This window comes from Salmo trutta, chromosome 25 (assembly GCF_901001165.1).
Source record: "Salmo trutta chromosome 25, fSalTru1.1, whole genome shotgun sequence".
Classification (NCBI taxonomy): Eukaryota; Metazoa; Chordata; class Actinopteri; order Salmoniformes; family Salmonidae; genus Salmo; species Salmo trutta.
In genome coordinates, this window is record NC_042981.1 from 6,586,683 (window position 1) to 6,600,668 (window position 13,986).

The following is a 13,986-nucleotide window of genomic DNA, read 5'->3' on the forward strand; positions in this document are numbered from 1 at the left end:
TGCTATAGGCCACCAAGTGCTAACAGTCAGTATCTAAATAATGTGTGTGAAATGCTTGATACTGTATGTGATGTAAACAGAGAGGTCTACTTTCTTGGGGACTTGAATATTGACTGGTTTTCATCAAGCTGTCCACTCAAGAGGAAGCTTCTCACTGAAGCCAGTGCCTGTAATCTGGTTCAGGTTATTAATCAACCTACCAGGGTGTTTACAAACACTACAGGAACAAGATAATCCACATGTATCGATCACATTTTTACTAATACTGTAGAACATTGTTCTAAAGCTGTATCCACACCCATTGGATGCAGTGATCACAATATAGTGTCCATATCCAGGAAAGCCACAGTTCTAACATCTGCACAGCAAAAATTGGAGTTTTGAAATTTCAGGGTTAAACATTTCCGAGTTGATTTTCACTCCCAGAGTGTAATTTTAACACATTCTGATTTAAATGGTGTTCAGTGTTGGAGTTATTTGACAGAGTTGATCCGGTCAGTGTTAACCCAACTCCGCAGAGATGTAATTAAGCTCCGCCCATGCATTTCACTTCGTCGGTTGGAGACAGAGGAGACAAGTCGGCGCCATTTTCTCCCTCCCATGCAGTACTACACGGTAAGTGCAATTAACTCAAACTTACTGAAACAATTATAAATTGATGCTGAGAATTTCAGTATGAACAATGAAACATCTACAGAGAATATATGCCTAACAAAACCGTGTTTGTTGCCAGGTCTGAGCAGCAAATTTGTCCTGGTGATTAGCTAGCTAGAAGTGTATGGTAAGCTAGCTAACAGTTTGTTACTTAAACCGTCTCCAACTTTATCAATGATGATTTATTGAAAGGAAAAACAAAGCGTTATGTTTTTTTACTGTATAAAATCTTGTTTGAGGCAGGAGCTAACGTCTTTCCCCCCCCTTCACCAGTTAATTGTACTGAAATTACTAAGTTAAAGCTAAAGTACAAAATTAGCAGAAAATCGGGCTGTGACTGATATTAAACATTTATTAAACATTTAAGTGCTTCATTAAATACTGATGAGTCAATGCATAAGCAGCATTTTAATATCTCAGTCACAGCGCGATTTTCTGAAAATTAGTACTTTTTCCAACAGTGCAGGTCACAGAATCTGATGGGTCACCAAAAATGGTGTAACACTGTCGACTTAGCTTTAATCTTTATCGTTCTTCCTTTAAATGTTTATTTACTTTGTCAAACTTCCTTGCATGTCTCAGTCAAAATGCTGGTCCAGGTGAAGTACAGCCAACAGCAGAAATATGTGAAGCTGGATGAGGATGAAGGACGGTTTGACTTTATGCAATTCCATGAAAACGGTTAGCATGGCTTTAAAAACTCGTTGTGCAAGCTCCTTAATGTTGTCGATTCTGATTTTCTTTACATGCCTTTATCAGACTCTTTTATACGGTAAATGGGGTTAAATTTCTAATCATTTTCAGTTATGTAATGTGTGCTTCATAGAGTGTAAAGTATTAATATACACCAAAACAGTCACGAAAAAAAGCCAATCATCAATTTGGACTTACAGTTTTTCTCAATTGCTAAAACACTAAAACCCATTGGCTGAACAAAGTTCTCAGTTGCCTGGACTCATTTAGCTAATTATGCAGTCTGTTGTCAATACCTTAAACCATTTCACATGGTAAAACACCATTTGCAGATCTCACTTAGACTTTTCAGCAAAACTCTAAACACATTCTCATTCTCAAAACACATTCTGCACTCTAATGCACATGTCATCCATACTGGTAAACACAAGTGGCAACAATCAAATACAAATAGAGAACTCATGTCATTGACTGAACACAACCACTCAAAATTGATTTAACCTGTTTCAAATGATGTGACACAACCAATATAAGCCAATTCAGAGAGCAAACAGGTGTCACGCCCTGACCGGGTGAACTCGGGTGTTTTGGGTCAGGGTGGTTTATGTTGGGTGGTTTTCCTGTGTTTGTTTTCTGTTTTGCGTTGGAGCCTTGTGTTGGCTCTATTGGGGAGTATTTCTATGTTGGTTTCTGTCTTCCCAATCAGAGACAGCTGTCGCTAGTTGTCTCTGATTGGGATCTCATTTAAGTTCATTTTCCCCCACGCTGTTCGTGGGGAATTGTATTTGCTTTGCTATTCGTAGCCTGTGAAGCTGTTCGTTCGTGGTATCGTTTATTGTTTTGCTGGTTCACCGTTCTAATAAAAATGATGATGAACCAAACCTCCGCTGCGCCTTGGTCCCTCTATAACGACGAACGTTACAGAATTCCCCACCGAACCAGGACCAAGCAGCGGGAGGAAAAGGAGCGCGAGAGATGGGCTCGCGAGGGAAAGGAGTTCTGGACCTGGGAGGAGATCATGTCGGGGAAAGGACCCTGGCGGACGGACTCCCAGGTCGAGGAGGAAAAGCCAGCCGGTAGACGGAGTCGCAGGCGGCGGTCGAGGAGGCCCGGAAAACAGCCCCAAGAAAATTTGGGGGGGGGGCTAATGGGGTGGTCCGGTAGGGCAGAGGAAGAGCCCAGACCACTGCTCTCGTGGGGGATGACGGCGGAGGAAGAGACGAGGATGAGGCAGTTGATGGAGGACCTGCAGAGGGAAGATCTGGAGGAGGAGCCCTGGTATGCGGAGTTGCGCGCTGTGTCGCCAGTGCGCCCGCACAGCCCAGTGCGTCCGGTGGACAGACCCAGCACATGCCGTGCTAAGATGGGAATCCAGCCGGGACGAGTGGCTAAACCAGCTCCACGCTACAGGTCACCTATACGTGTTCACAGTCCTGTCTGGCCCGTCCCTGCTCCCCGCACCAAGCCCACGGTGCGTGTCCACAGTCCTGTCCGGCCCGTCCCTGCTCCCCGCTCCAGGCCACGGGAAGCGGAGTTGCGCGATGTGTTGCCAGTGCGCCCGCACAGCCCGGTACGTCCGGTGGACATGCCCAGCACATGCCGTGCTAGGATGGGCATCCAGCCAGGACGAGTGGCTAAACCGGCTCCACGCTTCAGGGCACCAGTACGTGTTCACAGTCCTGTCTGGCCCGTCCCTGCTCCCCGCACCAGGTTAGTGGTGCATGTCCCCAGTCCTGTCCGGCCCGTCCCTGCTCCCCGCACCAAGTCAGTGGTGCGTGTCCCCAGTCCTGTCCGGCCCGTCCCTGCTCCCCGCACCAGGTTAGTGGTGCGTGTCCCCAGTCCTGTCCGGCCCGTCCCTGCTCCCCGCACCAGGTTAGTGGTGCGTGTCCCCAGTCCTGTCCGGCCCGTTCCTGCTCCCCGCACCAGGTTAGTGGTGCGTGTCCCCAGTCCTGTCCGGCCCGTCCCTGCTCCCCGCACCAGGTTAGTGGTGCGTGTCCCCAGTCCTGTCCGGCCCGTTCCTGCTCCCCGCACCAAGTCAGAGGTGCGTGTTCCCAGTCCTGTCCGGCCCGTTCCTGCTCCCCGCACCAGGTTAGTGGTGCGTGTCCCCAGTCCTGTCCGGCCCGTCCCTGCTCCCCGCACCAAGTCAGTGGTGCGTGTCCCCAGTCCTGTCCGGCCCGTCCCTGCTGCCCGCACCAAACCAGTGGTGCGTGTTCCCAGTCCGGCACGGCCCGGGTCCGGTCCACCGGTGCCCAATCCTGTTCCGGGCGACGGCTCCGCTCCAGAGCCTGGGCATGCCGCTCCACAGTGGTCCAGTCCGGGCCAGAGGGGTAGGGCTAAGGTGGAGGCGGGGGGGAGAACACGCCCGGGGCCAGAGCCTCCACCGAGGGTGAGGCGCCCACCCGGATTCCCCCCCCTAATAGACTTAAGTTTGGTGCGCCGGGAGTACGCACCGTTGAGGGGGGGGTACTGTCACGCCCTGACCGGGTGAACTCGGGTGTTTTGGGTCAGGGTGGTTTATGTTGGGTGGTTTTCCTGTGTTTGTTTTCTGTTTTGCGTTGGAGCCTTGTGTTGGCTCTATTGGGGAGTATTTCTATGTTGGTTTCTGTCTTCCCAATCAGAGACAGCTGTCGCTAGTTGTCTCTGATTGGGATCTCATTTAAGTTCATTTTCCCCCACGCTGTTCGTGGGGAATTGTATTTGCTTTGCTATTCGTAGCCTGTGAAGCTGTTCGTTCGTGGTATCGTTTATTGTTTTGCTGGTTCACCATTCTAATAAAAATGATGATGAACCAAACCTCCGCTGCGCCTTGGTCCCTCTATAACGACGAACGTTACAACAGGTTGTTGAAGGTGGGAAGGAGAAAGTCTGAGAATGGATAGAAGAAACAATGTGAGAGGACGAGGACGAGTGCGTATGCGAGGTGGGCGACGAGGAGGAAGAGGAGGAGGAGGAGGGCAAGAAACAGGAAGATGAGGACGAAGAGGAAGAGGAAGACAAAGAGTGGAAATATCTGATGAAATTCGGGCAACAGTTATACACCATGTTCTTGTCCATGGACTGACAATGAGGGAAGCAGGACTTAGAGTGCAACCCAATTTGAGCCGATTTTCTGTGTCCACCATAGTAAGGACACTCAGAGAAGAGAACAGGGACAGTATACTACTGTAGTTTTGTAATTGCAAATTTACTGTACTACACTATATGCAGCTGTTTCAATAGACATTTATAAAGTTAATCACTGTGTGTATTGTACTGAATGAATATGTTTTGTAACTGCACAACTACTTTTTGTAGAATTGCAAGGCTGCCACATGCAGGTGGAAGGACAGCTATATTCACTCGGGAGCAAGAGGCCGTTATAGTTGGCATGGTCCTTCAAGATAATGCAATACGACTCAGAGAAATGCAGGAACGACTGATACAAGACAACACACACTTCCAGGGGATCGACAGTGTGAGCATTTCCACAATTGACCGTGTTCTCCATCGTAACAGGATGCGAATGAAACAAGTACACAGAGTACCTTTTGAGCGCAACTCACCAAGGGTGAAAGAACTGTGAGCTCAGTATGTGCAAGTAAGTGTACATTCAGAAACATGTACTGTAATCCAGATTGTCTACAGTACTAACACATACTATGTGAATGACATTACTCTTCAGTACATACAATGTATGCGAATCAGAAGTGCATACAGTATGCCTAATTGTACTCTACAGTATAGCACTGTCTCTGTACGACTTACAAAATCCTACGTACAGTATATTGTATTTCTACACAGACAATATTTGACTTGGAATCCTTGGACAGACCCCATGAGTTCATCTTTGTCGATGAAGCAGGCTTCAATCTAACAAAGAGGAGAAGGAGAGGCCGAAACACGATTGGACAGCGGGCCATTGTTGAAGTCCCTGGTCAATGAGGTGGCAATGTCACAATCTGTGCTGCTATCAGCAACCATGGTGTTCTACATCACCATGTTACACTCGGGCCATATATCACCCAGCACCTTCTAAGATTTATTGCCAATCTAAGAGATATTTTATTTGAGCAGCAGGTTCAAGAGCAGCAGGGTCAAGAGCTAAATGAGAATCCCATTCCCACCTATGTGATAGTGTGAGACAATGTCAGTTTCCACCGAGCTGCTCAGGTAAGGGAATGGTTTAACATCAATGGGCAGTTTATGAACTTGTACCTCCCTCCATACGCGCCTTTCCTGAATCCGATTGAGGAGTTTTTCTCCTCTTGGAGATGGAAAGTGTATGATAGACAACCCTACACCAGAGTAAATCTGCTGCAAGCCATGGATTTATCCTGTGGTGATATAGGTGAGGAATCATGTCAGGGCTGGATACGGCACACAAGAGGCTTCTTCCCCTGTTGCCTCAGGCGAGACAATATTGCTTGTGATGTGGACGAAGTGCTCTGGCCTGACCCAGCCCAAAGACAAGAAGAAGCACATTGATCACATGTTTACTCCTTTGATTTTTGTCCCTTTTAGTATTGTATACTGTAGTACAGTGCATTGTAGGCTGTATACTGTACAATGGACAAATTGTATGGCCCTGAACATTGTGCTTTCCATTTATTAATAGTACTGACTGCTTAATAGATTTTGACTGGTTGCAGGTTCATATCAACAAAGAACAAGAATTACAGTATCACAGAGATAAAGGACAAGTTTGTGAGATGCAGGGTACAGTACTGTAAAAATAGGGGTACAAGGAGGAGGAAGAACAAAAAACAAAATTGCAAAGAGCAAAGCAGAGTAGTAATTTCTGATCCATTTTGAGCTACTATGATAGAACGTGTTTTCGTTCATCAAAAGACAATGAAGGAAAAATATGAATCTTTTTTCGATTAAAAATGTACTTCTCCCTGAGAATTGTATGTTTTGAACAATGTGTTTTCTATTTTTCGATGTATTGTTTACTGACTGCTTGAGAGTGTATACCATTTTGATCACTTTGTTTATGATTTGAGAGCAGTGTTTGATTTTGAACACAGGTAAAACTGTTTTGAGGCGAATGTTTCATTTTGCTAGAGGAGTCAGAGGTTATGTAAATAGTGCTTGAAGATGAGGTTTTGTGTTTAATGTTTTCAGGAAATGAAGCAAGGTTTCAGAAATTGTGTTTTAGCAATTGAGAAAAACTGTAAGAGGGAATGGGTTATGTGAGGGAAAATGCTCTAGGTCTATTTAAGGGTTATACAGTGTGTATTCAACGTGAAGAGTTATTGGCTGTGAGGCAAGAAACAGTGCTGACTTCAAAGGCACATTCAGTTTGACCTTACTATCTTTTCCAGTCATTGAGAGATTTTGCCTGCCACCTGATGCAAAAGTTATATACAAGGATGCAACAGGGACAGAAGTTGATGCAGAAATATTCAGCGACCTCGTTGGACAAGGCAATGTGGTGCTGACACTATTCTCAGATCAGGGTGAGATATCAAGGCAGGTATAATAAAGAACTTTACACCTTACATAATATAATTATTTGCATTTTTTCTATTCCTTTAGAATTCTCTGATTTCTCCTTGTCTTCTGCTTCTGAGACGTCTGACTCAAGCTTCAGCTCAAGTGCATCAACTATAATCCTAGATGATGTCCCTAGCAAGAGACAAAGAATTGAGGATACACATGATGCTGTGTCTGCTGAACAGGTTTCTTAATGCTTTCACATTTTTTCACTCTGAGTCTCTAGAAAAGCTATTTATCACCATGTTTTGTATTGTAATGTTTTTGTTTTGTATTAGTTGATTGAAGCTGTGCTAAGAGGCAAGTCTGGGGGTGAAGAAGTACTACAGGAGTACCAAACAACAGAAACCCTAACAGATGCTGCAAGAAGAAAAATGGTTAACATCCTGGTGGCTTACATGATTGACAATCATGGGTATGTTTGTTTCACATTGTTTTTATTTGTACCAGATAACTGCATGGCCATTGCATAAATGTACTAATTTAATATCTCCTCTCAGGCACCGCCCCACTAAAGCAATCAGAGAAGATTATGCGCGTGGGATAGTGATGTTGTTCCCTTCCCTCAAGGATCCATACTCCAAGAAGGGCTATGTAATAGGCATTATTATTGTTAACTCTTTCATGTCATGTTGTGACACAAAACTGTGTGGATGACATTGATATTTGAATTCCGTGAGATTTCTCATGAGCCTGGTATGACAACGCATTTATTTTCTTTTTTTCCATTTCAGGAACACTTCTATGATGCTGCAAGCAGCACAGGATACATTTCTGGCGTCTGAAAACAGTCCAGAGGAAGATTCGTCGAGGATCTGCACTGCTACCAAATAGCCCAATTGACTTTTCTCCAGGGGGCCCAAATTTCCAAAGGACTGTTAATGTTGAAAGGCAGCTTGATGGTGATGCTTGCCAAGAGGCCATGTCTTTGCTCAACCATACCACAGACAATTCCCTGATTTTTCCAGAAGATGAGAGAGACCTTTCAGCACCGTCAGAAGCTCGTTAATGACCCAGGCAGAAGGGTTGATATCCTCTCCAGCTTCCCAAGATTCCTGGATACAAAAGGATTGGTAAGTTTGGGATGAGATGTTTAGAATGGCTTGAAATTTGAAAGTATTTCCTGAAGTAGTAGTAGATGAATATCTTCTTTCTTAAAGGTGGACCAAGACTTCACTCTCCTATTTGATGGCGACACATCCTCCAGGCTTCTTCAGAAATGGGATTTGTTCTTCAAGCCAAATGTCATAAAAGAGGCTCACCTCAACACCAGAGTTGCGTCGCTTGGTGCAGTCAGCAGAAAGTCCCCCAGGAAGTGATCTTGATGAGCCAACAAGTGAGTTTTTTTTTTATTTTAATACATTTGCTTTAATTGCAGTTAAATTATAACTGCAATAATATTTCATTTGTTTATTCTGTGTATCTCTGAACGTTGATCTGATTTTTGGGATAAATGTGACTAATAGATGGATGACTGTTTAAAACGTTCTCATAATGCCTCCCTGTTCTCATTCAAACTTTAAAAGTATTACATTTGAAGAGTTTTCAGTTAATTCTTGTGACTCTTTGTCCTCAGCCTACGACCAAGAAATGGCTTCCCTGTTGTTGCTGTTACATCTCCTTCCACCACCTCCAGGGGGACTGAAGTCTCCAAAAAATTAGTGCATGTGATGCAGTTGAGACTTGTTGTCTTTCATAAAGTAATTATATTATTAACGTGATTATAATAATTTGTCACGTCACCTTCTTAGCCACATATGTAAATGAGGGTTGTTAAAAAGTGGATGGAATTGTAATTGTCTTCATTCCCATCTTGCACTAGCCAATGAAAGCTGTTTGAATAATCACTTCTATAATGTAGTTTTCTCTGGCTGCACATTATTCTTGTCTAATTTTCAGTTTTCTGATCTCAACCCTAGTCATGCTGCAGTTTGGAGGAGCATCTCCGCAACCAGCAGGATCGGCAGCCTTACCTCCTCGCTGTTGGGCGTCAGAAGAGCAAGATTGAGAGCTTCTACATCACAATGGATAAGCGTCTCATCCCATTTAAGGCAAACCGTTTAATTCATTGAAGTATTTCCATGTTTGTAATAACTATTCATTTGATATCATGCATGATCTTCTTGAGGGTGTGGTTCAGTATGAGATCAAATTGCTTTTTGGATATCTCACGCAACACTATGTCAGAACAGGACTTGCTTTCCAGGATTTATTGTTTTGATTATGGATTTTTAGAATGAAAAAATCTTCCTACAAAGATTATTTTGGAGAGTTTTGGCAATGGCATTGGTTTGAATTCTATTCAGACATTGTCTTGTGAAAAACATCCCACTGTTTGACATTATTCCTGCAGGAAACAAAAACTGGAATTTGTTACTGTTGTTACTTCAAATAATGAACATAGTTTTTTCACCTTCTCTCACTCTAGGTATGACAATATATTTAAAGCATTTGATTGTTGACCACCACAAACTATTTAAGCACTTGTATCCACATAGAAACTTGATACCTAAGCATCATTTTATGATCCATTACCCATCTTCTATAAGGAAAATTGGCCCCTTATTATATACGTGGTGTATGAGGTTTGAGGCCAAACACAAGCTGTTTAAAGATTGTTTTAAAAATTTCAAAAACATAACCAAATCGCTTGCTAAAAAGCATCAGATGGCCATTGCTTATCACTGGGAAACCTTCACCCTCAAACAAAATGAGTATGGGCCAATTAAATCTTTTCTCTTCAGAGATGAGAATGTCGTCAACAATGAAATGCTTGAAACGATCTTGTCAAAAGATGTTTTCTCAACTAGTTGGGTTAAAGTTGATGGTGTAGAATATAAAGCTGGACTAGTTATTTGCAGTGCAGTGGAAGAAGACATGCCAGTCTTTTAAGTGATGTACTTTTGGTTGAAGATCTTTTTTTTTTTGACAAACAAGCTATTTACAGAGAATTTTGATGACCATCATCATGCATTCAGAGTATTACGAAGTGTGGAAAGATGTCTACTAAAAATGTCTGAGCTTAAATTACATAAACCGTTTGATATTCAAAGCTCATACAATGTTTCAGATGAAAGTATGTACATTATACCTTCATTCACAATGTTTTAATTCAACTGACTGCAAGGGAGAAGGCACAAATAAATGTTTTTGACAATGATTGTTTATTGTGATTCATTATTATAAGTATATATTTAATTAAATAATATTGAATAAATTAACAATTCATTTTAACATTTTTTCAGTGTAGATAATTGACACTTTAGGGAGTGAAATTAACACTACCCAAATAGTTAATAAAAATTAACTCGGAGCAGTGTTACTTTAACTCTTTGCGAGTTAAAGAAGGAACTCTGGCAGAGTGTTAAATGTTTAACTATTTTGAAAGTGTTAATTTAACTCTGGAGAGTGTGGACCTATATAAACCCTCAAAAAGTGTTGAAATCAACTCTGTGGGAGTTAATTCAACACTGGACTTTTTGCTGTGTGGTCCTAAAATAGTGTTTAAGAGATCATACAAAAGATCCATGAACATTCACCAGCACCGTTCACAGAGAGGAGGGGAAGAAAGGGACAGAGAAGAGAAGGAGGAGAGGATGAGATGTCTTGTCTTCTGTCTCCAAGGTTTGGCTGTTTACCTTTCAGCTTACACAGCGTGAGATGATCTGGGGAATCCTACTGACAGCACGTTCTTCAGTGTGTCCTGGGAAAGACACTGTGAATTTATCTTTCATCTAACGCCTGTTTTTTTAAAATTGCATACAGGCAAAGGGGAATCTCTTTCTCTCTCTCTCTCTCTCTCTCTCTCTCTCTCTCTCTCTCTCTCTCTCTCTCTCTCTCTCTCTCTCTCTCTCTCTCTCTCTCTCTCAAACACACACACACACACACACACACACACACACACAGAGGCTGTTCAGTAGCAGTGTGGTGCTGACCATGCTAGAGGTGGCCTTTAGGGTGGAGTAATTTCTCAGGGTAAAACTCTCTCTCAGTAGCAAAACACAGACATAACCTTCAGAGGTGGTTGATGAGAGGGTTCATCACCTACTGGGGGGATTCTATTCCGAAAGTGTTACCTTGTTCGGGCGGTGTTCGGCGGTCTGCGTCGCCGGTCTTCTAGCCATCATCAATCCACTTTTCATTTTCCATTGGTTTTGTATTGTCTTCCCATACACCTGGTTTCAATTCCATCATTACATGTTGTTTATTTGACCCTCTGTTCCCCCCCCATGTCTTTGTCCGGAATTGTTTATTGTAAGTGCATGTGCACGTTTATCTGGTGTGCGACTGGAGGAGACTGTTTTAACAGAGCTCTGAGAGACCAGCAGGAGGAGACTGTTTTAACAGAGCTCTGAGAGACCAGCAGGAAGAGACTGTTTTAACAGAGCTCTGAGAGACCAGCAGGAGGAGACTGTTTTAACAGAGCTCTGAGAGACCAGCAGGAGGAGACTGTTTTAATTAACAGAGCTCTGAGAGGCAAGCAGGAGGAGACTGTTTTAACATTTTTTATATAATAATATAAAAATTTATATTTTAGATTGTTCAAAGTAGCCACTCTTTGCCTTGATAACAGCTTTGCACACTCTTGGCATTCTCTCAACCATCTTCACCTGGAATGCTTTTCCAGTACTCTTGAAGGAGTTCCTTCATATGCTGCGCACTTGTTGGCTGCTTTTCCTCAATTGGGTTGAGGTTGGGTGATTGTGGAGGCCAGGTCATCTGATGCAGCACTCCATCACTCTCCTTCTTGGTCCCCAAAAAAAGCCCTTACACAGCCTTGAGTTGTGTTGGGTCATTGTCCTGTTGAAAAACAAATGATATTCCCACTAAGCTCAAACCAGATGGCATGGCTTATCACTGCAGATTGCTGTGGTAACCATGCTGGTTAAGTGTCCCTTGAATTCTAAATAAAATCACAGACAGTGTCACCAGCAAAGCACCCCCACACCATCACACCTCGTCCTCCATGCTTCACGGTGGGAACCACTCATGCAGAGATTATCTGTTCACCTTCTCTGTGTCTCACAAAGACACAGCGGTTGGAACCAAAAATCTCAGTCTTTTACTCATCCAGAGTTCCACCGGTTTAATGTCCTTTGCTCGTGTTTCTTGACCCTCAGAAACTCCGCTATCATCCAGAAGGCGAGGTCAGTACATGCCCGTCAAAGCTGGGACTGAGAGACTGGAAAAACTAGTCTCTTTTTATTGGTATGTAACTGTTAGGAAAGTTGTATTGTCAATTAGTTTTGTATTTAAACACCACTTTCAACGTGTACATGACACTGCAACCAAATTTCCTCATGGGGACAATAAGGTCAGTAAAACAGCTTCTATCTCAAGGCCCTCAGACTGTTAAATAGCCATCACTAGCACATTAGAGGCTGCTGCCTATATACATAGACTTGAAATCACTGGCCACTTTAATAAATGGAAAACTAGTCACTTTAATAAGGTTTGCATTTGTTGCATTACTCATCTCATATGTATATACTGTATTCTATTCTATTCTGCTTTATCTTAGTCTATGCCGCTCTGACATTGCTCGTCCATATATTTATATATTCTAATACCATTCCTTTACTGGATTTGTGTGTATTGGGTATATGTTGTAAAATTGTTAGATATTACTGTTAGATATTACTGCCCTGTCGGAGCTGGAAACACAAGCATTTCACTACACCCGTAATAACAACTGCTAAACACGTTTATGTGTTACTTTTTCCACCCTGCACTGTGAATGTTTACACGGTGTGTTCAATAAAGACATGAAAACGTTTAATTGTTTGTGTGTTATTAGTTTAATCAGATTGTGTTTGTCTATTGTTGTGACCTAGATGCAGATCAGATCAAATGTTATTACTAATTAATGCAGAAATCCAGCTATTTCCAAAGGGTTCACATACTTTTTCTAGCCACTGTAGAGTAGTTTGTTTTTCTAATCTTAGCTCAGGTCATTATCCTTATTTTATGTAAAGAAGCCTACATTACAAAACTACTTCTAAACATACAATCAACACACTTCATGGATTGGTTAAAATCCCTGTTGAATTCATGGATTGGTGATAATCCCTGTTGAATTCATGGATTGGTGATAAACTCTGTTGAATTCATGGATTGCTGACAATCCCTGTTGAATTCATGGATTGATGATAATCCCTGTTGAATTCATGGATTGGTGATAATCCCTGTTGAATTCATGGATTGGTGATAATCCCTGTTGAATTCATGGATTGGTGATAATCCCTGTTGAATTCATGGATTGATGATAATCCCTGTTGAATTTATGGATTGGTGATAATCCCTGTTGAGTTCATGGATTGGTGATAATCCCTGTTGAATTCATGGATGGGTGATAATCCCTGTTGAATTCATGGATTGGTGATAATCCCTGTTGAATTCAAGGATTGGTGATAATCCCTGTTGAATTTATGGATTGGTGATAATCCCTGTTGAGTTCATGGATTGGTGATAATCCCTGTTAAATTCATGGATTGGTGATAATCCCTGTTGAATTCATGGATTGGTGATAATCCCTGTTGAATTCATGGATTGGTGATAATCCCTGTTGAATTCATGGATTGGTGATAATCCCTGTTGAATTCATGGATTGGTGATAATCCCTGTTGAATTCATGGATTGGTGATAATCCCTGTTGAATTCATGGATTGGTGATAATCCCTGTTGATTTCATGGTGCGTTTTGGTGAAATCAGTTCACAATGTGTCCTCAATCTCACTCTAATATTTAAATGTTGTTGATTATTAGTAGAGTATAGTTCTCAAACGGGATATTACCAAAATTAAAATGGCTGTCTTGAGTCGGTTAATTGAAGTTAATCTCATTGATCAACTTCTCAACCAAATATTACCCACATTTCCACAATGAATTGACGTGTTGTGCCCAGTGGATATCTACTAACATTGGAGTATTCTTGGATGGGGTCAGTGAATTGTTCTTTACTTCCTATGGTGCGTAGATAAATGTGGCTGCAGAGACCACTTCCTGTGTTTGATTAAAGATAGGAAGCGCCAATAGACAGGAAATCGTGCAAGAGGCCCCTCTAGCCACTGGCCCTCTCCGGCTCTGCAGTCCAATGAATCTGTCCAATCAATTTTTGTATCACTCATGAATATGATCTCACTGCCTGGAAACAGTCCACATCCA

At 42.5% G+C, this 13,986-nt stretch overlaps 1 protein-coding gene across 12 annotated transcripts; it reads left to right on the forward strand.

Annotated features, from left to right (window-relative positions):
• Positions 1-399: 399 nt before the first annotated feature.
• LOC115161921 (uncharacterized) lies at positions 400-9,657 on the forward strand. Of its 12 annotated transcripts, XR_003869455.1 has the most exons (9): positions 406-615; positions 734-781; positions 6,865-7,007; positions 7,101-7,237; positions 7,323-7,416; positions 7,557-7,895; positions 7,983-8,158; positions 8,399-8,522; positions 8,742-9,657. XR_003869455.1 is itself a non-coding variant. In XM_029712766.1 (8 exons), the coding sequence occupies exons 3-8, from the start codon at positions 1,242-1,244 to the stop codon at positions 7,605-7,607; spliced, it is 654 nt and encodes a 217-aa protein (XP_029568626.1). In that variant the 5' UTR covers positions 402-615; positions 734-781; positions 1,237-1,241; the 3' UTR covers positions 7,608-7,792. The 12 variants fall into 12 exon arrangements, 9 of the variants coding, with proteins under 9 accessions (XP_029568623.1, XP_029568624.1, XP_029568625.1 ...); XM_029712766.1 differs by lacking the exons at positions 7,983-8,158; positions 8,399-8,522; positions 8,742-9,657 and adding exons at positions 1,237-1,335; positions 6,651-6,785 and having other exon boundaries at positions 402-615; positions 7,557-7,792; XR_003869453.1 differs by having other exon boundaries at positions 405-1,335; positions 6,651-7,007.
• The last annotated feature ends 4,329 nt before the right edge of the window (positions 9,658-13,986 follow it).

Excerpts from the sequence above, each read along its gene's own strand:
- LOC115161921 (XM_029712759.1), top strand. The coding sequence starts at position 1,134 with ATGGGTCACCAAAAATGGTGTAACACTGTCGACTTAGCTTTAATCTTT. Across the intron at positions 6,786-6,864 it reads GACACTATTCTCAGATCAGG|AATTCTCTGATTTCTCCTTG; the intron begins GTGAGATATCAA and ends CTATTCCTTTAG. Across the intron at positions 7,238-7,322 it reads TACATGATTGACAATCATGG|GCACCGCCCCACTAAAGCAA; the intron begins GTATGTTTGTTT and ends ATCTCCTCTCAG.